The 27,053-nt window shown below is 43.9% G+C and overlaps 1 protein-coding gene across 1 annotated transcript in view; it reads left to right on the top strand.

Moving 5' to 3' along the window:
- Positions 1 to 26,436, top strand: part of etv4 (ETS variant transcription factor 4) — a 32,952-nt gene extending 6,516 nt beyond the window's left edge. Inside the window, exons 5-12 of the mRNA XM_034107067.2 lie at positions 14,068 to 14,197; positions 15,089 to 15,271; positions 15,749 to 16,131; positions 21,256 to 21,324; positions 22,207 to 22,254; positions 23,199 to 23,371; positions 25,195 to 25,296; positions 25,919 to 26,436. Coding sequence (XP_033962958.1) covers positions 14,068 to 14,197; positions 15,089 to 15,271; positions 15,749 to 16,131; positions 21,256 to 21,324; positions 22,207 to 22,254; positions 23,199 to 23,371; positions 25,195 to 25,296; positions 25,919 to 26,146 — 1,316 coding nt within the window. The 3' untranslated portion in view covers positions 26,147 to 26,436. The remainder of the gene's footprint in view (positions 1 to 14,067; positions 14,198 to 15,088; positions 15,272 to 15,748; positions 16,132 to 21,255; positions 21,325 to 22,206; positions 22,255 to 23,198; positions 23,372 to 25,194; positions 25,297 to 25,918) is intronic.
- Positions 26,437 to 27,053: the final 617 nt, after the last annotated feature.

Raw genomic sequence — 27,053 nt, 5'->3', positions numbered from 1 at the left:
CTTTGGCAGACAAAGCTGCACAAGGCCTAATGAGCCAGTCATCATGAAGTCAATTTGGATGCCAGCATTATGTGCTGCCGTCATCCATTTGCATGCCTTTGAAAAGCTGAATGGGTACGGCCCAGGAAACCAGTGAAACATCGGAAGGTGTAAAATAGAGAAGCAAATTCCTGGGCTGCACAACTGAGCGGCTATTTGAATGAGTTTCCCTTTCTTGTTGCGCTAACAATGGCGCTTCAGGATCTGGGTGGGAGTACAAACAGTTTTTCAGTCCCATTCAACGCACTGCGGGCTTCCCCGTCTTTAGCAATGACACTGAAATGCTTAGGGAGAAAACTTGAAATACGTCAGGAATAATCTCATCCCCCAAAGTAAAATTGACAGCGTTCGTTCCCAGTCAAAAGGCACGTCTTCTCAGTGAAGCCACTGTGTCCTTTGTGTGTAAACATCATGTGACTGAACCAGCTCCAAGTCACAGCGGCTCAGCCCCTCGGTGACACATGCTCTGTGCCGCGGTGTCGCTGTCTGTTGGCCAACAATGCGAAGCAGGAAGTGCAGATGAACCCCAGGGCACACAGGGGTCATGTCTACTTAACCCCCTGACCTGTCAGCCAATCAGCTGTCAGGCCTCTGCTAACGGTTGACCAGTGTATGATTTGCAGGGTCACAAGGGCTTGAGTTTGACGGGCAGCTCACTTATACGCAGCAGAGACAGTCCCACGTTGACAGACAGTGTCCCTGCTGGTCCCAGTCAATAGCTCCGAGTCCACTTTGAGCATCTCTATTCAGCTCTGATTTAGGCGAAATTGAATCTGACAAGCGACCATTAACATATTCATCTTTTTGTTTCAATCTGGTGTGTTAAAAGCATACACAGGCTTGTCTTTCCCAGACTGCGCTACAATGCGTTCTCATTGTCATGGGGTTCTTTTTAAAAACAAGGTGACTCACCTGTTTTGGAAACTGTGGTACATAAAAAAGAAAACGTAAAGCAAAGCCCTAATCCCAGGTGACCGGAATATAATTGAGGTTTGCATTGAAAACAGCGCCCTGTTAAAATGAAACATTGCTGTTTACTGAGTCAGGTTGTTACCTGCATGGGCGTGGTGTTGAAGGAGATGAAATCAGAAAACAGCAGAGAGGCAAAAACACTAGGACATGTTGGAATGCTAGATTGGGGAAGAGGACGGGGGGGCTGGGGGTGGCAAAGGAGGGGATTGTGCAATACCTGCACATCTGGTAAATCTATCTCATCTGGTCCATTCTCCCTCGGTTCACCGCTAACAAGCGCCCTCTGTGTGCAGGCTGCCATTGAGGGGAGGTTATGCCAACATGCAACTTTTATGTACTTGCTGACCTGCCTGTGTGTTGAAAGGTAATTGAGCCATTGGTGATAACAACGCACCGTATTTTCCCCATCAAACTAATGTGATTGGCCCTCGCATGGAAAAAGAAGGATGTTGATGTGAGGAGACGAGGATACGATACGATACGATACGATATTACTTTATTGTCAGATCAAGTCTGAAATTTGATTAATGCTTCATTTTGGGGCCGCTGACAGCCGCTCGGGGTTATCCTCGCCTGACGCTAGGCTGTCGGACTGATTCCTTTGTCTGTTTACTGCCCGCGGGGAAGAAACACCATGGAGGTGTCAGTCAAATTGATGGCGCAGATACTTAATTAAAATAGTTTGAACATGTCACTACTTAAGTTTTTGTGTTTGAATAACCACTTAAAAGCCAGCTCCCGAGCGTTTAGCGGGGCCCTGCCGTCGTCTTTCTTTGTCCAAGCATGTTGTTTACACTTGGAGCTGCTCGAGAGATGTGACCCATTCATAAATTTTCTTCCCTGCGTGCGTAAGAGGAAGTGTGCCTCTCCCTCCCCCCTTCTCTCCTTTGCTCTCTCAGTCCTCCGCTGCTCCCTCCTTCGCTCTTCATTCATAAAAAAGCCCTACAGTACTACAGATCCCCCTTCTCTGACACCCCCTCCTCTCCAAGTGGATACCCCAAACCCCTCCCTCCCTTCCTGTGTCTGTACAAACTAAGTCGAATTTAAAAATCTGGACTAAACCCCCCCCATCTCTTTTCTCTCTACCTCTCTGTGTCTCTCTCCACACACACATTGAGTGTTCCAAGATGTGAACTAATCCAGCGATTTCGGAGCTGTGTGGGACGATTGTTTAGTTTTGTGCCTTGCAGTAATTATATAGGAAGTTGTGGCCATAGAATGCCTTTACGGTACTTTTCAAAAAGCAAGTTTAGCAAAAGGAGAGAAAGCTAAGAAAAGAGGGAAGAGGATGTAGAGAGTAAAAAGAAAGGACTTCAAAGTCTGCCTCTTCTATTATATCTCACCATTACATCGCATTCAACCGTTAAAGCACATCTCACCTTATTGAGTCAAGTCTTTGTGCGCCTTTTCTTTGATCATTGTATAAAATGAAATGGGGTTGCACAATTGTATCCTTAACTGAACCTTTGGTGAATAACATATCATAAGATGTTCCATAAAGTCGAATCCTAAAATATTATACTGAATAAAATAAGACATCAGCAATACTCACAATTGACGAGGTATGAACAGGTTGTTTTAAGGGAACCTATTATGCAAATGTTCCGGTTTCATAATCATATGTTGTGCTTCTGCTGTTAACATGCTTTAATGTTCAAAAAGCTCCTTATCTTTCTCATACTGCCTGTGCTGCAGCACCTCTTTTCACCCTCTGTCTGGAACCAGAGCCCAGTCTGCTCTGATTGGTTAGCTGGTCAGCTCTGTTATGATTGATCAACTGCTTAGAGATGTCCTGCCCCTTGGCCTATCACGTAATGTGTCAGAGCGCTAGCCAATAGAAGTGTGAGATTTACATAGTGATGTCACAATGTCGCCTATGTAAACAAAGGACTACAATAGAGGCGGTTCAGGCAGGGGGCGAGTGTGATATTTTAGCCTTTGCAGACCATTAACATACACTAAAAGCTATATAACACACTGCAGGTAAGGAAAACAAAACCAAAAGCATAACAGGGCGTCAATATAGAATGTTTGTGTCAAAAATGACTTAAATTATTGATTGACCATCAGAAAAGGTGCACAAAGAACAAAAGAAGTGAACAAAAGAAGGAAAGAGGGAACAAAACAAGGACAGAATAAAGGAAACGACATAAAGGAAAGGTTCCAGTAACCCAGCTCTAACCAAATCCTCCCCGCAGTGTGTCTCTCTGGCTCTGCGTGTTCTGCTTTGTCATGAATTCACAGCCTTCGTCTTGTTTGGGTTGTTTTTCTGGATCAGAACCGGCCCAATCAGGCCCTATTCGAAACATGAGGCGATGGGCGAATGGAGCCCCCCTCCCCCGCCCCCTTTTCCAACTCCCTCTCTCCCCTAAAGAGAAACATGCAGCCTTGTGTTCTTCTCTTTCCAAAATACAGCTGCTATGCAACAAAGTGCGCAAAAGCAGCCAGGTGCCTGGCAGACATGCGTGCACACCCCCGCTCGTCTTCCTCCACGTCTGTGCTTGTTGCAGAGTTTTGTTTTGCTTACGAGTAAAATGGTTGATTTCTCTTACGCAGACAGATGATTTTTTTTGACAGCCTCTCATCCACTTACTCCTGCGCACACATAAACACACTTGGCCCTGGCGAACACACACACACACACACACACACACACACACACACACACACACACACACACACACACACACACACACACACACACACACACACACACACACACACACACACACACACACACACACACACACACACACGGACACACTTCAGCTCTGCAGTTTTATGAATGGGTTGGTTGTGAAAGACTGGCTGAGGCAGCACATTGAGTTAAGGGGGGGGGAACCTTCATTCATGACATTGGGGGACGTTATTCCAACGACACCTATGAGAGGTGCAGACCTATCTTTTCTGTCAGCCTGACTACAACTCTTTTCAGTTTTCGGGGATCATGCTACTCCGGTTTAATCTGGATAGTTGTGCCCTTTTTTTGGTGTAGTTGCAAACTGGCCAAAAGTTTCTCTTGAATTTGTTTTCCAATCAGGAACCTAAAAGAAAAGACTCTCCAACAACTAAAGTGTACTGCTAGTTTACAGCATTATTTAGTCATCTTTAGTCAATGAAAGCCAATGGAAATAGGATTGTAAAGGTCAGGCATGTGGAGTAATAGGCGTTTAACAGCTTCCAGTGGGGAAGTAAAAGCTGTACTCCTGCGTGTTGATTCAGAACAGCCTGTCAAAGCCAGGGGGCCGCGGGGATTTGAGCCAGGCAGCGCAGCCCGAGTGTCAGCAGCAGAGCTTTGTGAATGGACGGCAGTGTGTGTTTTATTACAGGAGAGAGAGGGGAGGTGTGTGTGCAGAAAAAAGGGACTCTGTCAGTGTATGTGTGTGTTGGTACATCCCTGCGATGCTCATATGCGTGCCTTAGCATTTCTCTGTCCGTGTTGCTGTGTTTACCCCGGCACGGCTCTGCTTTCTGCGGCTGGAATGTTTTCTCTGTCTGACGCTAGCACAGACCAACGAGGGGAACAGACGCTGTAGAAGAGAAGGGGCGAGGCCATACAAATAACAGTCGTTGAACTTGAAGCTTTCATTAAGAAAAAGCATGCGAGTGTGTAAACCATGCATACATGGCATGGCAATGGTACATTCAGTTTATACATGTTGCCTATTGAAGGATAATCGAATACAAGGCGGGCCTTTAGGCAGGAGAGGATCTGGTGGGCTCTGTCTTTTCAAAGTGTAATGGAGATATAGGTTGTCCTCTCGGGTGTCCGTGTTGTTATGTACGTTCTTTCGCCTCATAATATCCACAGTCTGTGTGTAAATGTTTTAATGTATTAAATCAAACGTCAAAAACATCCATGCCTGTTTAAAGGCTTTTTAGATTGCACCACTCTTTCTATTGGTTGTTGGTGAGATCTGGAAATGCAGCAGTTTCGTAACAAGAAGAGACGATGAAGCAAGAAATACAGAATGTAGCAAATAATTGGCCTTCTAGAGTAAAATAGTCAATAAAGTGATGTCTGCATTTTGGCGGGGCTACCTTGTGATTGACAGTTCGCTGCCACAGCGCTGTCCTGTTGGGATGTCTCCCATGTTTCCATCTTTGGTAAGAGAAAAACCAAGATGGCCGCATTCAAAATTCTAAATACAGTTTAACGTTTCAACCATGGCCTTTAACCGCAATCCCATTGTTTCCTCATCTGAATTAGTTTTAGCAATGCTACCATGTTCCCATATCTAAGCAATTACTTAAGCGGGTGCAATGTTGTCATAACCCTTCAAATATATATTTTAAAGCTGTTTTCACTCTCCTTTGTCGTCCAACATTCCTACTTAGATCTCACTCTGGTTCCTGACAGTCCCACACACACACACACACACACACACACACACACACACACACACACACACACACACACACACACACACACACACACACACACACACACACACACACACACACACACACACACACACACACACACCCTGATCGTTGGTGGACTCGCAGTAACCTGCTGACACAGACCAGTAGGTGTGTGGCGCTGGGTGTGTGGAGCGAGCTGAGAGCCAGCGTGCGGCCGTATCGATTCTCGCTGATCTAGGAGAGGAGTAAGAGGAGATGGAGGGGGATGATGGATGTCTTGATAAAGATAAAGCACAGATAAATCAGGGTGAAGGCAAATAGGGGAAGGAGAGGGGTAAGGGGTCAAACGTGCCGTCAAGAATTACGGTCGAAATCCTGATCGAGAAAGGGGGGGTGAGGAGGGGGTTACGAGAAGCGGAGGAAGAACTGTGGATGTGGCATGTGCGCTGATAATTCCAAACAAGGTGTCCGGGCCTTTCCGTGTGTGTGTGTGTGTGTTGTGTGTGTGTGTGTGTGTGTGTGTGTGTGTGTGTGTGTGTGTGTGTGTGTGTGTGTGTGTGTGTGTGTGTGTGTGTGTGTGTGTGTGTGTGTGTGTGTGTGTGTGTGTGTGTGTGTGTGTGTGTGTGTGTGTGTGTGTGTGTGTGTGTGTGTGTGTGTGTGTGTGTGTGTGTGTGTGTGTGTGTGTGTGTGTGTGTGTGTGTGTGTGTGTGTGTGTGTGTGTGTGTGTGTGTGTGTGTGTGTGTGTGATCTCCTCGTGATAAGGAATATTTCACCTCCAAACGCCTGCTCGAAACACAGTGCAGAATGAATTGCCACAAAGGCGAACAGACAAATGAAGCACACACTCGGGGGCCCCCCCCCCTCACATCCATGATACCCTGGTGGGCAGTGGGAGCTCATTATATCATTTCAGTAACCGTGTGGGGGTGGATCGATCACGACATTAAACATTAAGAGGGGACAGCTATATTGGGGGCTGAGGCATTGAGAGTGAGGAGTCAATATTGTGCCAGATTAATTACATCCACCCTTCGCCTCTGACGGGATGTCCCTCTCTCTGCACATGTCCCGGGACAGGGATGTATTGTATCGGTCCACTAAACAGCAATAGAGAAGCGAGATTTATTACTGCTCAATAGCCATTTATAAAAAGCCAACGCGGCACAATTGAAAGTGAAGTGGACAATAGGGAAAACGTGAGATGTCCGGAAATTTAGCGATTTAAAATGATGATCCCAAGATGCTACCAAGACCATTGAAATGTGAGGTTTATTTTTATATTAAGAGCACATTGAGTGTTCTTTAATGCCAGGATTGTGTTAATATACAGTGGAACTAAAAGCCAAACTGAAGTGGATATAATAAATTAACATCTTAGGCTGCAACAAGAAGCAATTACACTATAACATAACATAAGGAGCCTGGTTTAAAACTGGGATTAGCCTTCAGGATATAAATTACAAGAGTTTCTAAATAAGTAATGAAACTGGTATCCAAAATGCTGGGATAATAAAGAAAATTAAATAAAACAACCAATTCTAAAAGTAGATATGGAGTTTCTTGAGATGACTGAAAAGTAGGTTTTATTCTGAGAAAGAAAGCTTGGTGAATCATCACTTCATAAAGATACTGGAAACCTTTTCCAGTTGACAAAAGGGAAGTGAAACTTTGATGATTGCAACAAAATGTACTGTGATGCTGCCTTTCTCACGGCAGTTGTCATTCACATCTACATCCTGTTAGCCAACGCAACACAATGTACCAAAAAACGTTTTTCACGGCCAATAATAAATAAATAAATCCCATTTGTGAGAAGTGCCGCCCGCGGTGCAGTCCCGGCCAATCGTCTGTCTCGCTGATGGCATGGTACTTCCCATCAATCTCGTTAGATTTGTTTGGCAGGTATCTGACAACCATGCTTTAAATATTCAAGGAGCCTGAGCCATTATCAGATGAGAGAGGACGACCTGTAAATCAGATAGAGCCGACACTAATGGATCCAACACTCCCGGGCGCCCTGAGCAGACAGACACTGAAGCCACTCTTGGGCCTGTTGGCTCTCAGAGAAGAGGATGGGTTTGTCAATGCTGGCCTGGCTGCTTTTCTCTCTCTCTCTCTCTCTCTCTCTCTCTCTCTCTCTCTCTCTCCTCTCTCTCTCTCTCTCTCTCTCTCTCTCCTCTCTCTCTCTCTCTCTCTCTCTCTGTCTTCCTGATTGTGCAGTGACCTGAGAAGCGCACACACATGTCCAGCACATGTTTCCATGCATCAGTGGAATGGCTGGATACACTGCGGTCGAAACGGTCTGGATCATATTGTATCGCCTCGCTTGCCTTCCGTCTCTCACTCTACCTAACTCTCTCTATCTCTCTGTGCTCTGAATTTTTCCACTGAGCTCGAACCTACAGAGCCAACACACACTAATACATGTTTGATCAGGATGGAGTGAAAACTAGACGCTGACTTTTTGATCTGTTATAGCATATGAAACAGAAAAGTACAACGGTGGTTATTAACTTATAACAATAAATCTTAATGTATTAGTCTCATAACATATATATGTAAGAGTACAATATTTGTCTTTTTATACCATAATATATATAATGGCATAAAATGTAAATACCCAAGTAAACTGCAAATACGTCAAAACTGTAGGAACGGGATTGAGTAAAAGTACGAGGTAACATTCCAGCTCTGGGCATTTTTGTTCTTTTACTATTGCCAACTCATTTAAACCATCTAACCTGTAACACATCATTAAAAAGGCAGTAGTTTATCATAAAAGAAAGAAAAGTTAAAAGTAACACACATTTGTCTTGCCAAAATTGGCATGTAGCCTAGCTTAGCAGAATAAGTTAAAGGGGCCCTATTATTCTTTTGGGGTTTTCCCTCTTCTGTATTGTGCCATATACGTGTTTGTGCACACCAACACATTGTACGCAATGGGCTTAGTGGCGGGACATCTCTAAGCGGTTGACCCATCACAACAGAGCCTGCCAGCCAACCAGGCTTAAAAGAGAAGCAGTATAAGAAAAATAAAGCACTTTTTTAACATTAAAGCACATAAACATGTCACGGTAGAGGCACAAAGTACAATTATGGAATCTGAAAATTAGCATTATATTTCCCCTTTAATGTTAAAGGACAATAACGCTCAAAGTATTCATATGTAGATATGTTTTTTATATATATATAATATAATAGCAACGTATGTTTGATATGATTAGAGGAAACTTATTCAGGCAAGAAATCCATGACATTATCTATTTCTCAGTTTGTTGGAACAAAAGCTATTCTCTTCTTCATTTTATAGTTGGATTAAGAAGTGCAGGAAAACAGCTGTCAGCCTAACATTTAGGATAGAACCCGTAAAATAATAAAACGAGAAAGTAAGAAATGCCCCCCAGACTTTGTCTGACAAAGCCACTGCTTGCAGGACGTTAAAATAACCATGAAAGTATAGGTTATATCTAACACATAATGCTTGTGTTGACAGTCAAATGCTTTTAAATTACACGCTTGCTTTTCCCTTACGCCCCCCTCTTACCAAAATGGAGCCATGTATTCAGCTCAGCAACTAATGTCATTTGCGAGCCATGTGAATCAATATCCTCCTTTTTAACCTTTAAAACCATTGTGGCGTTATTGGCATTCTTGTTTGTATTGATTGGTCACCACACGAGGGATCAATTGGCCGAGTGGGAACCAGGTGTAGCCCGTCACAGCTTGCTTTAAGTGTTTCTGTACAGCATGCTGAGGCCTCGTTCCACTTGCACTTAACATGTACAATGCATATCATGTGAGATAAGCATCTCCAGATAGCCCTGAGATGTTTCCTGTAAGAGAATGGCTTGAATCTTATTTGTTTGATTGGATCCATTAAGCGTGTATTTACATTACGCTCACAGGTTCTACGGTTTAATAAGATCCAGTCACTTTGTTTGACACGGCGGCTGATGTCCGTGAGTTATTGTAAGCGAGGCTGTCATTTGTTGCAGACTTCCAGAGGCTTAAGACTTGGCCATGTCGCACATAAACATTTAATGTAAGACTCTCCAGATCCACTGCTGCCTTCAGATTGGATTTCCCTACACAAGGGCCTTTAATGGTAGGAAATACTCTGTCTAAAAGAAGATGGGGGAGTTCATCGTGAAGTCTTGTCAAACTGCTTAAAAAGGCTTATTCACAAGTGATATTAAAATGTTTTGACTAATACACATGACAGTGTAATCCCCTCTCTATCAAAACCACTCCAGGCTCTTTCAAAAAGCATCACAGATTTGAAATGTGATGGTAGTCATTCGTAATAAAAAGACAGTTCACCCCAACCTCTTTACCGTGGTTGTATTTATCAACCTAAAAAATATTTGTTGTGAGCAGTTTTATGTTGGACGGATACATAGCTGTTGTGTTTTTAAAATAAAAAATGTAGCCGCTTTGAGCCATGTGCTATTGAAGTTCCATTCTATCAAAGACGACATCTCTACGGACAATATCTCCAATTTTCACGTCAAAATCATCTCGATTGATATATACCGCAAACGTCTTGGGGTCATCTCTCCATTTTAATGCAAACCATCCATTTTATTTTCATTAGCTTTTATAGTTTATCGTTCCGTCAGCGCCGTTTGTGTTTTTAAGCAATCCCATAGGAATCCAATAGAGTTTCCGACATGCCCACACTACCTCCATGTGGCTCAGTCGAGGGGCCCATTGTGTAGAGAGGAGTGTATGTGTGTGTGTGGAGGGGGGGTGCCATTGCTGTGCCTGCGATTTGTTTGTGGTGGGTGTCTGTTGAATGGGACCCCCCCATGTAATGATCCCTCTACTTCCTAAAGCACTCAACCATGACCATCACCTTTCACCCCGCACCCTCCCCCTCTAAAGAGCCAACATTTACATATGTAAAAGTCCTTCTCCACCCTGCCTTCAGCTGGGGGGGTCATCTCTTTACGTAGCGCTCAGCATAGGGGAGTGAATGGGAGAGAGCGAAGGATACCACAAAATAAGGAAGGAGGAGATAAGACAACAGAGTTTGGATTGAGGAAGGAGCCTTTGACCTTATCAGTTTAGGAGGTGCTTGGAATCTTCCATGTGCTAAGATCCACCCAAAGAGAAAGTTCATAGGAGTGTGTGTACGCAGGCACACACATATAAATACTCTTTACTGTACACTCTTCTGTGTTTTCTCAAGAGTGTCTGTTTGAAACAGCTCGCGTGTTCTGGATCTGTCCTTTTGCTTCTTTGTGCTTAAGTTCATGAACCGACCGTCTTCCCCCCCGAAAGAAACGTTGAAATATGAGGATGTCAGTGAAGGGTGATGTAACATTTAACAAAGCCGTTAGAGGAGGTCATATTGCCCCAAATAAAAGCAGGAAGCGACGGGAACCTGAAGAACATAACTCTCCCTGGATCCGTTTATACGACTGCCACCACCTTATAAACTGGAGCAGCAGATTTGACATCATCTGGACAGAGATTTACCGTGATATGCCAGAGAGGTTTGAATAGCTGTTGAAGACCAGATGTAGTCCAGATCTATTCGTGGAACTAAATAGTTGTGTTTTTAGCGTCGCTAGCGGCTCGATGATGTATCTGGACGATGTTGTCTGGGGGTCAGGATGAGTTTGACTTTTATATTTTTTAATAAAATATCTGAAAAAGTGTTGGATGAGTTGCGTTAAACTCTTCTACTCACGTTCATGTCTATGGATGCATGTTGCTGACAAAGGATTTAAGAGAGCACACAACTAGTTCTCTGTGCTATCCAGTTTACAAGTTCTTAGACTCCACAGGCTTTTTTATTTTTTTAAGTGCAGAATAAGATGAACTTCGAACCCTCAGTGCAAGATGCTTTGAGCATTCAAGAAGATGAATGGAAATTACCTTAAGTCAAATTGTCAAATAAGCTTTGGTTTATGAATCATTGCGATAACTTTCCAATAAGCCTTAGCTTTCCAAAGGTAAACATGATCAATGTCGTATCTGCTAAACATCAGGATTGATTATTGTCATTGTAAACATGTTGGCAAATGCTTAATCCTAAATCAACTTGGAATTTAAGGATCTACTTGTTCTCTTTGGTTCCTAGTAATTCCTACCCCTGAATCGGAACATCAACCATCTCTATCTAATTGGAAAAGCAAGCGGTGCAACAGGCGGCAGCGACAAACACAAACACAGAAAGCTGTTGGTGCTCATTGACCAGATTAATTAATATCCAGAAAGGTCACACACAAATAGACCAAACACACACACACACACACACACACACACACACACACACACACACACACACACACACACACACACACACACACACACACACACACACACACACACACACACACACACACACACACACACACACACACACACACACACACACACACACACACACACACACACACACACACACAGCTAACGCCGTTCCCAGGCAGGACTGTTTGAAATGGAACATCCACATCAAGGGAAATATTCCTGCCATCGCATCAGTGGCTCTGCGTGGCTGCACCGAGAGAGTACCCTCTCTGAAGATTGTTTGCAGTTCATGACCATGGCAGAGAAAGAGACGAAAATGTCAATCGACAAACATACTCGTATTATTATAGCGGCAGTCATGTGCCACCCTCTGTGTACTCGCAGACGAGCTGTCGGAGACTTAGAGGAGGCTGGAATCCCATCGCGTCTGTCTGGGAAATCTGGCTAAATGCTCTCTAATCCTGCTGATCCTCGCTAAAGCCAACACTTCCTCACCTGCCCGCCCGCCCGCCTGCCTGCCATGGGAGAGTGAGTACAGACAAGGTTACCATGATGGGCAGCGCCGCTTGGATTGTTCAACTCAATTTCATGCATGTGTTTTAAGATACATCTAAATCAAACAATGGAAAAGATTGCATCACGAGCAACAGGGGGGACTTTCAAAGCAAAAACTACATTTGAAAAGTTGAATATCACACATGGTTATGTTTGCTCATGAATACTTACTTAAGCTTTGTGATCTGATAGTGACTCCTAAATCACAGTTGAAAAGAAATGTGCGTGTAATACAAAAGTAGATCAACATTAAGGCAGCAGCTTACAATTTTAATTTTTTTCAATTTCACACGCAATTAGATTTTTGATTAACCGATTAAATACTACACAATATTAAACAATTCTTTTCTTACAGAAAATGTGCTTATATTTTTCTGACTAACAACTTAAATTAATCAATTATTTAGAAACAGGAATAATATTTTTCATCATCAGATACCTTTTTTTACATTTTGTTGTTTGGCTAATCAAGTCAGCACTAAAATGGAACCCTTTTCAATCTTGCCTTTTTTCTAGTAATAAAACTATTTTACACGGCTACATGTTGAGAGTTGAGGGAACATCCTGAGCGTGACAGCAGATACTCGAGGCGGCTGTGGTTTATGTCACCTTAATCTCTTTTCACTTTTTGTATACTCTATTCGCTTTTTCACTTTCTATCTCTTGCCGCGGTGGAGCGCTCGTCTCTGGCCGTATTCAGGCTGCCAGACGTTTTTTCTTCTCCTTATTTTTTGTGAATGAACGGCAGTATGTAATTACCTGGATCGAGCTTTCAGTGTGGCCTGCTCCGTCAGCTCCACACCCTCTGCACACACACACACACACACACACACACACACACACACACACACACACACACACACACACACACACACACACACACACACACACACACACACGCTCTAACATTTAAGCACACACATTCCAAAGCACGCACATAGAAACAGACAAGCCGAGATTACCCACACACACACGTACGCACGCTCACACAGATGCACGCACATAAATACAGGCCTCCCCAGCTGGAAGTGCACAGCTGCTGCTGTTTACCCTGTCGGGACCAGAAAAACATCCTGTACAGTTCTCCGGGTGAAAACCTCCCCTCACATAATAAACACGAGCCCTCGGCACAGTTTGAAGCTCCACTTTGGGTGGTTTTCGTGGCCATCGAGGCAAAGGTCCCCTCCAGCAGACCAGCTGATGGACAGCTCTCTGAGCCTTAGTTTGAGTCCTTCAGCGGGGAAATGAAAATGCTAAAATCGTATTTAATATGTTGAACTTTCAGGGTATACGTGGCATTATCCAGTTGTACCATCTTTACTCAAAGGCAGAATTTAAAGATCGCAAGTGATGGCGAACATCTGGATGCCCATAGGGAAGAATGCAGAGAACAGAATCTGTGTATATGCTGTTCGGACAGAGGTGTGACATTCTCTTTCATCAGTCCACAGACCGGCCCGTGCAGTGGTTTAGCTTTAAGCTTGACTTTGACAGAGGAAGTTTTGGCTGCTGTTGTGTCTGGAAGAGTGGAGAAAAGTAGGCGAGGACACTTTGTGCTCCAAATGACTGCTGGAATGCGGTCGTGTGTGTGCCTGTGTGTTTTTGCGCGCCTCAACTCCTCAGTGTGTATTCAAAGTGTGTGCTTATAAATATGTGTCTGTCTGCTGCCCTGTGTTTTGCTGCTGACAGTCACTTAAGCATTTTGGCTGGCACGTAAAAGAGATTCCTGTGCAGACAGAAGTATTTGCTTTTGTATTAGAGCTTAACAACCGTAGTATCGAGGCAGGGCTGAATGAGAGACGATGATACAGCCCGCTGTTTGTGTGTGTGTGTGTGTGCCAACCCTCATCACTGTTTTCTGTCGACTGCCTCTTGCAGCAGTGGCGTTTCACAGCCCGCCCGTCACTATCAAGAAGGAGCCGCAGAGCCCGGGCTCCGACCCCAGCCAGTCCTGCAGCCACAAGCAGAGCTTCAGCTACCCCAGTGGAGAGCAGTGCCTTTATGCCAGGTACATAGAAGGCTACAATACATGTTGCTTGTTGAATGTTAAACATAAAACCTGTTCTGTGTTGCACCCAAATCACAAAACAAAAACATATATTTTCGTACTAGGGATGCCTCGTATGGATTGTTTTTTAGTCAATGCAGATGATTACCTGCTTATCATGGCCGATGCAATAAGATACTCAATCATTTCACAATGTTTTAAATAACCACAGTACCTTTTCAAATGTTCTTTTTTTTCTGGTATTAAGTATTTCAAAAGAACTTGCATTGCTATAATCTTGTCTTCCTCTAAAACTGTAAAGCCAATCATTTATCGGTTTTATAAGCACAGCATAATGATAATAATATATGTTCCATTATGGGCGTATCAGTTATTAGTCTGGTGTTTATTGTGCATCCATATTTAATACTTGTGTATATCTAAAAACAATCGTATGTAGGGAATAAACAGAGCATTTATATTTGTCTTCACATACCGTCTTTGTTTCAGTCGCTTCTTATCTATCTCTCAGTTTTGGTTTCTAGATAAGAGCAATAAAGAGGTCTGTCACTTCCTCCTCCTGTTTCATGTCTCTGCCAGGCTTCCTTGAAACCTATTTATCAGCTCTTATTTGAAACATCTTTCAAAATGTTTAGGGCACTGAGATTATTATCTCTCTGGAAAGAGCAGAACAATTGAAACAATAATTACTTTATTCTGCCATTCTGTCCAATGGCCCGGCACCGGTCAGCTGTCATGCATAAGTCAGCACAGCTAAAACACTTACCACATGTTATTGACCACCGAAGAACTCCCATTAGCTCTGTCTGCTGTACTGACCCCTCCCCAGCATGGACCTGCTGCAACATGTACATATATGCGTGTGCTCATGAGTGTGCTGATGCTTTGCAGTGCCTATGATCAGAAAAGGGCTGCAGGAGGAGCCAAGAGCTCCTGCCCAGGGACCCCCATGTCCCCTATGCAGCAGCATTACTCCCCGAAACCTGCCACGGCCGGACGGCCCGATGCTGGCTACATGAACCCTGCTGCCACCTCCCAGCCACTGCCTAGCAACAGTTACCCCATCAACGCCAGGTGACACACCCCATAAGTCTCTGCAGTATCTGTGATTGACACTTGGTCACGTGCAATATATTTTACAATTGATTATTGAAAGAAATCATTGCAAGGGGAAGGGTCTTTTCTATGGGTGATAGTTCAACTTTGGAGAAAAACCCAATCAATTGAATTCAATAGCTTTATTAGCATGACCATAATTAAATACAGTATTGCAAAAGCTCTGTATAGTTGTAACACCCATACACAAATACATTTTTAAAACAAACTGCTACATTCTGAACAGAAGTCCATATGTACATGTTTTTTTTTGTCTACACGCAAACTGCTTTTTAGGTCACTGTAATCCAAGGTTTTGTAAAACGAGACTATAAACCCAAGTAAAGCCTTATGGTGAAGATCTTTAAAATGGTATATACAGCTGTTAAAACAAGTCTAGAATTCTGCATTGTTGCGTGTTGATATATAAATGTGCGTTTTTCTTTAATGCTCCAGATATCAGGGCCCTTCAGGAGACCCCATGTGCCCCCAGTTCCCACCACAACCCAGCCAGGCCTTTCAGCGCATGCCATCTGCCCCGGCAGGACACAGTGGAGCCGGTGGAGGCGGGGGTGGAGGGCCAGGCGGAGGCGGAGGTTATCACCGGCAGCACTCGGACCCCTGCATGCCCTACCTGCAGCAGAGCTTTAAGCAGGAATACATGGACCCGTTGTATGAGAGGGCCGCTCACATGGCAGGGCCTGGGCACGGGGGCGGACCGGGACACGCACCCCACCCACATCACCAACAACATCCACACTCGCACCCCCACCCACACAGGTTCCCACCAGCCCACATGATGGTTAAGCAGGAGCCCACAGACTACACCTACGAACCTGGTGAGTGATACTAATGATAATGCAATAGGAGTGCACTCGTAAAGTAGGGAAATGTTTACTTTTCTAATCAACAGAACTGCCTGTGAGAATGATGAGTATTTTCATGGATATGTTATAGAATCAATAATTAGTCGGAATGCAAAATTACCTTTTATTGTCCACCTGCCAAATGGAAAGTGAATGTTCAAGTACTTCCAGCCTTAAAGGTCACATGTCATGGTCCTTTCTACTGATCATAATACCATTGTTGAGGGATATTACAATAGAAAAATACTGTGCAATTTTCCAAACTCACATTGTTTCGCATACAGCATCTCTGTAAACTACGTGTATTCACTCTCTCCACTAAACGGCTCGTTGGGGCTCTTGCCCCCCTCCCTTGCCCCTTTCACACCAGCGCCTTTTCAGCTCCGGCTCGGAGCTGGAGCCTGAAAAGCGCCGGGTTTTCCAGTTCACACCGCAGCGGCGCCGGCTCTTAGCTCCGGAATCCGCTTCATTTCCAGCTCCAAAAAATTGTCGGTCCAGAGGCAAGAGCTTTGGAGCTAAGAGGCGACGTCGCTTACGTCTCTCTTACGTCGAGGCGTGCAGGAAACTAAACCCACCTCCCATGGGTCGACTGTTATGCCTGCCTACAAGCAGTAGTGCCTATAAACACACTTTATAAAGTCAGGCAGCACTAACCAGGTTTCGTGTGATTCTGTTTATTTGTACCTTACTTTGACCATCCGTTCACTGTTATCGATCATTGTGTAGAGAGGCAGACGTGTTGTTTTGTATTATTGCAGCTATCGGATGCAAGTAGTCAGTTTAGCTTAGGTTGCTATGCTAACATCACCCGTTTTATATCAGAGAAACTTTCATAACAGCGTTGTGATGCCAAACAGTGTCAATTCAGACTGACACACATTCACTTAGGCTAAGGGGAACTGGGGATATGCATCAGCTGCTTGTGTGAGTCGGACAGTGAATACTTTAGAGCGGCCGCTGCAGTGTGAGCTAACCGGGAGCTAACGGGAGAATAAACTCCCGTGGAAGAGCAGCACTGCAGCGGTCGGTAAATGCTGCAGAAACACATTAATAAACAATGAACCACGGCACTCTGGAGAAAAGTATAAGGTTGGAGAAGTCGTTATTCAATTTATTCTGGCTTCGTGTGATTAAAAGCAACACGATCATCGACCCGACGCAGTTGTTGTTGTTGTGAGCGCCGTAATGGCTGCAGTTGGGGGGCAAATCAGCGATGTAAACGGTGACGTCATGACGCAGCAGGGGCAGCTCTGGGGCGCCAGTGGGCGGTGTGCACAGAGCGGGAGCTGAAAAGAGAAACCGGAGCTGAACCAGAAAAGCTCCCGCTCGGAGCTAGAAAGGGAAAAGCGCTGGTGTGAAAGCCGCACCTGTGAGCCCAGTGTGCTCCGATTGACCAATCCACGGACTTCCTCACACACACACGCAGCTCAGCTGATGTCTCCTCCGGGCTGCTGCTGATAACAGACAGTTGCGATCGCGGCGAAATTCTCTCTGCAGACCCATTCTCACAGCGTTTATCAACCTTTTTCTTCTCAATATCAAGCCACACTTATGGTTTTTACTTCGGCTGAGACTTTGTGTGTGCTCAGGGTGATTCACAACGTCCGATTGTTTCACGTTGTGAATCGCGCTGAGCTCCGTGGAGGTGTGATTTCCTTGTTTAGCGATACACAGCGAAACTCACCCTGAGCACACACAAAGTCACAGCCGAAGTAAAAACCATAAGTGTGGCTTGATATTGAGTAAGAAAAAGGTTGATAAACGCTGTGAGAATGGGTCTGCAGAGAGAATTTCGCCGCGATCCCAACTGTCTGTTATCAGCCTGCAGCCAGGGAGGAGAGATCAGCAGAGCTGCGTGTGTGTGAGGAAGTCCGTGGATTGGTCAATTTGGACCAATCAGCGGGGGCTTAACGTAACGGCTCCGCGGACTTAACATAACGGCTCCACGGATTGGTCCATTTCGTTCCGGTTACAACATGACGTCCTGATGTACCCGGAAGAATCAAATGGATGATGACGTACATGGTGTACTTTGAGGGTTGTGACTCTACAGACCGTTTACATGCATAAAAACCTTCATAACACACAAGGGGACGGGTAATAACCGGAAAAGCACGACATGGGATCTTTAATAGATTGTCAATGTCTCTTTGGCAGGTGATTGATGCATATCTACTTCCCATTTGCATATTTGACCAGCATTTGGCAACTAAAACGTGCTTATTCTGTCCTCTGCTTCCATACAAGAAGGTGACTGGTTGAAGAATAAGAATCAAATCGTATCCGTCATGAACCTAAAGACGTTAGTTTAGAACAGAACCAGCAACTTCTCACGTTTGAGTTGCTTAACACAAGCACATTTTTGGCAGTTGTTATTGATTAAATGTGCAGAACAGTTACTCATTAAGCCACAATTCATTATCTGTTGATCGATAAAACCCATGTGATGAACGAAGGTGTTGCTGAAAAGTCATCCTCCTGGCAAACAAGGAGTTTTGAATTGTGTACGGAATGACCAGTTTAGATTTGTGTTCATCAGATCATATTTAAGAGGTGATGTGTCAGTCGACAGAAACTTGACTCACAATTGAGATGATTTCTAAGGATTATTTGGCATTACAATGTGCTTTCCAAAAAAGGTTCCTTCCAAGACCAACCTTCCCCTGTGTGCACTGCAAAGCTAACTGAAGAACAAAATGTCCAAAAGGCAAACAAACTTCTTCACTGTATCCAGATCCCACCCTGCCTCAAACTCCTCCTTTCAACTCTCTGACACTTTGCAAAGAAAAAAAAGTATGTTTTGTCTGCTGCAGTTACACTCCTCCCTCCTTCCTTACCCTCTCCCTCCCTCCCTCCCCCCAGCGCTCTCTGTGAGAGAGGCAGAGGAATTTCATTGAGAAAATGGAGGGCACTGGAAAGACTAGAGTCCCCGGTGGAGTGCTCCAGGGTCTCAGGTTGCACCAGTGGCTTCCTTTTTCTGCAGGCAGATGAACTCATAATGGAGAAATGAGCATGGCCGCAGTAACCCGAGCCTCTCACTGGCTGGGCTTTGGGAGCGGGTGAGGGGTAGGGGCAGGTGAGGGGGGGGGGGGCAGCCAGCGCGGACGCTTTAAGAACAGGCCCTGCCACTTGAGAGCACAGAAAGCAGCTCCTCTGCTTGCCTCTCTGAATGTGAAACGACAAGGAGAGAGAAACAGAACGCTCAGTTTACATTGCATCCTCACTCACTTGTGTTAAAGCTGCTGTCGGACGTGGAGCAGAACAATCTGCTGTTGAGAGTCCCACAGTCCCACATAGTGCATGGCTGCAAAGCATCCTACTATGGTCGAAAAGCAACCTGATGCTTCCCACTCTGTGTTTTTACACTCACACCCTTTGATAGGGGGACCGGATAGCTCTGACGAGGAATAGCACGACCTTCAGAAAGAAAGATTAATAGAGTACAAAAGGATGTTTTTCTGTAGATAACTACGGGGAGGAGAACGTTGCATTTGGTGGGGTTTCCGTCGCAGTGTCTCTGATATGACTCTGCAGACGCTCGGGATCAGAGTGTATCGCCCATTCGTAGACAGTTATACAACACACCACACTTTGCGTGACATAATGTTGTCGAATGAATCCGTCTGGAACATGCCAAACAAAGGTCTATCCTGTCTTAACGGTTACCTCGAGATCTCTCGTTGTAAGGGTAATGTGTATGTAAGTAGAATGCTTACATAAAGTGATGCATTTGTTAAAAGGGGTTAGTCGTGGGATTCCAGGTAGTCTTTAAAAAGACCCATTACGAACATTAGCACGAACAGGAAATCTTAATCCTCCACCGTTAAAATGGAGTAATGTAAATCTAATGTGCAGACGGTAGAAAGTATGGCCTCTCTCGGGTAGTTCATTGGACGCTATGTGTGTAAGAGCTTTTGAATGCGTGCATCCTCCAAAGGACACATTAATACGGCTCATTGAGACAAATTGGTTTGAATGATTATTGTTTATTTTCTGCTGATTTGTTGTGTCCTTTATACGTTGATGAAAGTGTAAACGCATGGGTATATAATGGAGAAACAGCACTGGAGCATACAAAAGAATTGTATTGATGATGACGAGTTAAAATAACAACATTCTTCTTCTTTCTTTTTTATGGGACCAATGAAAGCAAAAAGCCACAAGTTCACCGTCGTATTTTAAAAGCAGGCTTGTGAATGAGACCAGTGTAGTTTGGCATGCCGTGGCTTAATCACTGCTATGGTGTCGAATGAAAGACACAAAACCATAATGCCACTCAGTGCACTATTAACCCCGCCGCCCTCACACCCACTCCACGGATCACTCCCTGGTGGAGCCCTGGCAGACATATTCCTTACAGTATGATGGAGCGCTGCTTCCCTTTGATTCCCCCAGTGGCATCTTATCACGGTCGCAGCGCTGCAGCTGCATTCCCCACGCGTGAGTCACGGCCGGAGCCAGAGGCAAAGCTGCACCTTTTCACTCTTTATGCCCGTCTCCTTTAAACAGTTGACAGACCGCATAAAAACAGACAATAATAATAAGTGTTGCACCTTTATTTTTTAAAGCCAAATAGACAGACAGACAAGGTGAGCAGAGCAGTCACGATAGGAAGCACTAAGCTTGTCTTTATAGCATACATATGTGTTCCAACTTGCACTTTGCTTTAAGGAGGAATGGAACATCTATTTCGGTGTCAGTCAATAGTACCCAGATGAAGTGCAGACACTGTATACCGTAGCACTGTTCTGTCTGTTGGAGGTGCTCGCTCGTGGCCTAAAGATACCAGCGGACAAGAGAAGCGATATGATAGATGCAGCGTTCGTCATCACACACAATATCCATATAATACGCATACTTTGTCGTGCTATTGCTAGCTTAGCAAGGGGGTTTTCATTTACTCAAAGAAGATTAGCCTAATGTGGTTATTCTTCAACATTGTATCACATTTCCACTCTAACAGTGAATTGAAGATCGATCTAATCTAATGTATTGTTTGTGGGATCATTTAGACGGAGGTTATTCACAGAATGTAAACATGGACCGTTATCCAATGGTTGATGAGATAAACTCGAGCTGTTTATGTTTCCGTTACAGATGTGCCTGGATGTCCCTCTATGTACCACCACACTGAGGGCTACCCCACCCCCCAGCACAGCAATGAAGGTAATCTCACTTTAGATTCAACGAGAACGTAAAATATACTTTCATACAGTTTATTTTTCCACCAGAAATTGAATTATAGTTGTTTTTCGGTAAAGGAAATCTAAAGGACATCAATATTTACCGGCCTCCTCGTGGACTCTGGTGTTAGCGCCGCGGTGTGTCTTTGGACAGATGTTGTCAACACGTCACAACAATGCAACCATATGTTACCTATGTGTATTTGACATGAAGCCCCAGTTTTAAGATGGGTGTGGTCTAAACAAGGGGGCGGGTCGAGAGGGGGAAAGGGGCTATTGCCCTGTTTTGGCGTCACATGGTGTAATCCCATCATCAAATGGTCTCTAGTTCAATTGCATGTATCCAATCTCCTCTCCTCTGCGGTCATTGGCTAACCAGTGTAGAGAGTCGGTGTGTCTGTGTTTCCATTGGCAGAGGCCCTCGCCCCCCCCCTGCCTCATGAATCCCTGAATAAACATAACGGCTGGAAAAAGCAAAATGTTCCTCCAGAAAAAATAATATATTCCTTCATCCTCATTGTTTGTAGAACCATTTTGGGAACTTGTAATTGTTGTTCACCTATTGCTTTCAGCATGTTAAAGATTTAAACTGAATTCTAAAAGCCCAAAGATATAACGATAAGTTCACTGGCCACGGGAATGTGAGGACAGAGCCTAGTTTCTTCAAAGATGCCTCTCCCTGTTAATGAACTGCTCATTTGTACTTTTGTGAGTACACACTTGTTGGCTATTCATGCGTGAATGAAGTCTTGTATTTTGTTGGGATGTTATTCAGAGATTGGCACGTATCCAACATGAACAATCCAGTTGCACTTAGATCAAGGCCTCCAGAAACTCTTAACACAACTCTCTCTTTGTCTCCCAGGTTATCTGTTTGAGAACGACTCCCGCGTGGTTCCAGAGAAGTTTGAAGGTGAGCTGCTGCATCCATAACTCTTTGTTTCATGTGCACTCTGCAGTTCACTCTATATACTCTATATACTCTATATACTCTATATACTCTATATAACTCTATATACTCTATATAAATCTATATAACTCTATATACTCTATATACTCTATATAACTCTATATACCTGACTCCCATCTCATATCGACGTCAGGGATCCTTGTGGAAGAGCTAAAGGTTCTCTGTGTACTTAGTGTGTGTGGTTCCTCTGCACACGGTGTATCGCTCCGTTGTCCCGCCCAGGAGAGAGACGAGCCGTTTCCCATGGTGTTGTTGGTGATTGACGCTAAAGGAGATTGAGTGGAGAGCCTGAGGGTGTCCGCACTGGTTGAACCAGTGAAGTGTGCAACTTTTCTGAGAGCAGTAACTTAGCTGAGCTTCTCAAGTTGCCGTACTTGTGTTTAACAGATCAAGTAACCGGGAAACAACAGAGAACTAATCAGTGTCCATTTACCGACGTAAAGCTTCACCCAGTGGTGTTGATCAGTTGTCCTCATCTTATCACGGGTAGTATGCATCCTCTTCTTGCTTTGTGTTACCTTCAGTGTGTTCTCCCGGTGACTCACAGCTAAGCACACTGCTGCCCTTGTAGTGCTCAATTTAATAAGCGTTTGATTCAACTTATGTCTGTATGCTAACATGAAACATCAAGATAAGACGACTTAATGATGTACTAGAATTCAAAGACCTCACAGTTAAAAGTAGCCGTTCAAAATGTCCTCGTTTGTACATGTAATATAAGACCCTCATTTAATGATTGAATCGTAGCGGCCGGATGCCGGGTCAAGTGCAGAACATGTATCAAATGAACTTTGCCGAAGCTACAAACATGTTTAGGTTGCATCAAAAGATTGCAGCCCATGTGTGATCATCGCCCATAATCCTCGTCTCCTTTCTCTTTGCTCCAGCTGAGGTGAAGCAGGAGGGCGGCAGTGTTTTTCGCGAGGGCGCACCCTACCAGCGCCGAGGCTCCTTGCAGCTCTGGCAGTTCCTGGTGGCCCTGCTGGACGACCCGAGCAACGCCAACTTCATCGCCTGGACCGGCCGCGGCATGGAGTTCAAACTCATTGAGCCCGAAGAGGTACGTCCAAACCGTTTCTTTAAGATAAGATGTTTGTTTGTTCCGTAAGGGTTTCCCTCTCCTGTGGTGTGTTATAGGTGTGTGTGCATGTAAATGCTCTGCAAAGGTTTCAATCCCAGAGTTCCCTCCAGAGGACTCGACACCTTCCATAACAGTGACGTCACTATGTAACATAGTCTTTGGCTACACTCACGCTGCTATTGGCTAGCGCTCCAACACATTCTACGTCATAGGCTAAGGGGCGGGACATCTCTAAGCGGTTGACAAATCACAACAGAGCCGACCAGCAAACCAATCAGAGCAGACTCTGGTTTCAGACAGAGGGTGAAAAGAGGTGCTGCAGTATGAGACTAATAAAACAACATTAAAGAATGTAAACACGTCACAGTAGAGGCACACAATATATGAACCTAAACACGAAATGAGCATAACAGGGCCCACTTAAATGTACAAGTTGTATTTGCATCGAGCAGCCATTAGTAGCCCACAGTATTTGAAGCACTAAGGTCAAGGTTTCAAAGATGCTTGGCACGTATCAATTCAGAAATGAAAGGTATGTTTATGCACAGTCTCATCCAACAGCATAAGGGCGTCTCTAGGTGATATACCCACAAAGCCTTTCTGTTATAACGCTAATAATGATATCACCTCAATTGTTTGAATTCACAATTTTTAAACGCATCTGCACTATTTGTAGTCCTTCTTACGGGACGGCCGTTTGCACAGATAGAGGAGAAGTGTTATCACAACGTTAACATACATCTGATACAGGAGTTATTCTCGGAATGAATTGATGTTAGCAGGGTTTTAGGGCGCTACCTAGATTAGAGCGATGTAGAAGTGAGATGTGTCTGCTTTCCTCATGCTTCCACTGATCCATCTCCCATTAGCCCGCCATTCATTATTCAACACGTGAAACGCTGCGTTGATGAATGTAGGACGCGCTCTATCACAGAATCACCCAACACCCCCGTTCTCTCTCACCTCCTCACATTTCTTACGTCGAGCCATCTCTTTTGGCAATGTTTAAGTCTGCAATTTGATTGGACGTTTCAGCCGGCATCCATTTAGGTGGGACCTAATACGGAGAGGTCTACAGTGTGTTTTCCATTATCTTTTTACTGTACATTAAAAATGAATGGGGTTGGAGTTTTACAAGAGCAATTAGGGCTGAGAGCACACTCAGAGATCAAACCGGGCTGCAGGCTGGATGGCCACTGTGGGATACAACCTGAGTCATGAATCCCCCCCCCCCCCCCCCCCAGCTTTATACTTTACTCCACTATCTTAGATGTTTGTCAACATTATGATCATACACTGTTGTGAAAATTATGTGATTTACTGCGCCTTGCCTGTGTGAGGTTGTCAGACACTAATGTCTGATCAGAATGTAGCGGTGCCTCGTCAGCTGAGAGTTCAGCTTTGGGCTGCGAGTGTATTTCATGCCTGACAACCAGACCTGACTCTTATTTCACTGTGAACACTGTGGGACTCTGGTTGCATTCAAATGGTAATGGGTTACATAAAAAGGAAGTGAATCCACATGTGGGGACTCGCCCTGCTCTTGGCATGTTGATGTTGTCGAGTTAAAGAGGGCACTAGCTTATCACCGAGGACCCCTAGTGGTTTAAGCATAACATACAGTAACTAGTATCGAGGTAATAGGAAATGCAAGGGGGAAATACTAAAGCAGACGCTCCTTTTCTTTACAGGTGTCATTTGAGCAATGCTTTATTCTGAAGTCTGTCAGAAGCATAGAAACATCACAACGCTGAACTTAGCCAGAGGTTTAACCACATCCATTTCCTCCTTCCTCTCCTCAGGTGGCCCGGCTGTGGGGCATGCAGAAGAACCGTCCAGCCATGAACTACGACAAGCTCAGTCGCTCTCTGCGCTATTACTACGAGAAAGGAATCATGCAGAAGGTACACACAGAACCATTTCCCGTCTTTTAATTTAAATAAATACAGATTTTTAGATGATAAAGCAGCATTGCTGAGGTGTATCCTCCTTATGTGTTCATAGTCCATAGTCCACCTTTATCAATGTATGGTACCACTTTCTTTCTCTTCCTAACACACCCTTTATAAAGATGTATTCAGTTTAATCATGTGCTAATGCTTTATAGATTAGTTCTTAAATATTAATGAAAATTATTTATTGTTGTCGTACTTGCAAAAACAGCAATATGCCTGGTGTGGAAGTTTCTTAAGCATGGCACAAAGGGGTTTTACAACTATCCCCCAAGTATGGAGTTGAACATGTTAAGGCTGTTTGTTTTTTATTACCACAATTAAAGGGCATTTAAGCCATTACATACTATACTATAACTTTGTTTAAGGACATTTTAATGTGGTACTTATGCCTTACTCACAATATATATCCAATAAATATGTATTACCCAATCCTGTGACATTTAAGTGACATGCTAAATGCCATAAAAAAAATAAGCCCCTTCACCTTTTGTGACTGAAATAGACAAGGGAAACTTTTGTACACCAGTGTGTTCTTTCGTATGCATTCCTAAAGTTCCTGCTCTTTCTCCAGGTGGCAGGGGAGCGCTATGTTTACAAGTTTGTGTGTGAGCCCGAGGCTCTCATCTCCCTGGCCTTCCCCGACAATCAGCGACCCAGCCTGAAGGCCGAGTTTGAGCGCTACGTCAACGAGGAGGACACGGTGCCCCTGTCCCACCTGGACGAGGGAGTGCCCTACGCCACAGAACAAGCCCCCCAAAACATGGGCCCCCAGCCCTACTCCAAAGGCTACATGTACTAAAGCCAGCCAGCCCCCACCCTCCCTCCTTTTTCCCCCCTTCAGATATCTTCCTGTTGTATCAACCCATCATCATACACATCCTGAAACCCCATGCACCTCTTGCACATGCCCACCCCATCCACTTGTATATAATAAGGCTATGGTGTTTTTGTTTTAAATTAATCTCATAAGGGATTTTTTGTTTTATTTTGTTTTTAAGAGCTGCATTCCTTTCACATCTGATGCCTATTCAATCCATAAACATGACTGTGGTTGAAGAGATTGCTTAATAAATACTCATAATACCCAAACTGCAGTCCAGGCTCTTTTTTCTGCCTTATGGTATGAGTAACATAACATGTCAAAATGTCAAACATTTATAGAATAGTATATAAAAGAAAAAGTTATTAAATAAAAGTTATGTTATACAAATTGTATACACATATCGCCGTATAGTATGCCATCCAAATGTTTTAAAAAGCTATTAAGAAGTCAACTATAGTATGTAATAAAAATGTCACAAAAAATCATAGCATCATGTGGGAAATATGTAATGGTAAAGCTTTAAAATTAGGTTATAAAATATTTTCCGACATGCTATGGGTTCTTTTTCTGATATCTTTGACAAACTATACTATATAATTTTTTTGCTGATATTTTAAGAACACATGACTTATTATACTATGGTTTTGCTGATGTCATTTTTTCTAATTATATTCGACATACTGCAATATTTCGTGATCTGATATTTGTCGTATTATTATGCTGTTTTATCTAATAATTTAAACATTTTTTATTGTTATTTTTGTAATACTTTGCTATGATTTTTTCGCCATACATTACAGTTTTTGTGTTAGTCATATTTATTTGAATATACTAGGTCCTTATGGCTGAATTTCAGTTGTTCAATAAATCTTTTGCATATTTT

Source organism: Pseudochaenichthys georgianus, chromosome 19, assembly GCF_902827115.2.
Source record: "Pseudochaenichthys georgianus chromosome 19, fPseGeo1.2, whole genome shotgun sequence".
Taxonomy (NCBI): Eukaryota; Metazoa; Chordata; class Actinopteri; order Perciformes; family Channichthyidae; genus Pseudochaenichthys; species Pseudochaenichthys georgianus.
Note: the sequence above shows the minus strand (reverse complement) of the source record. Positions and strands in the feature narration are given on the sequence as shown.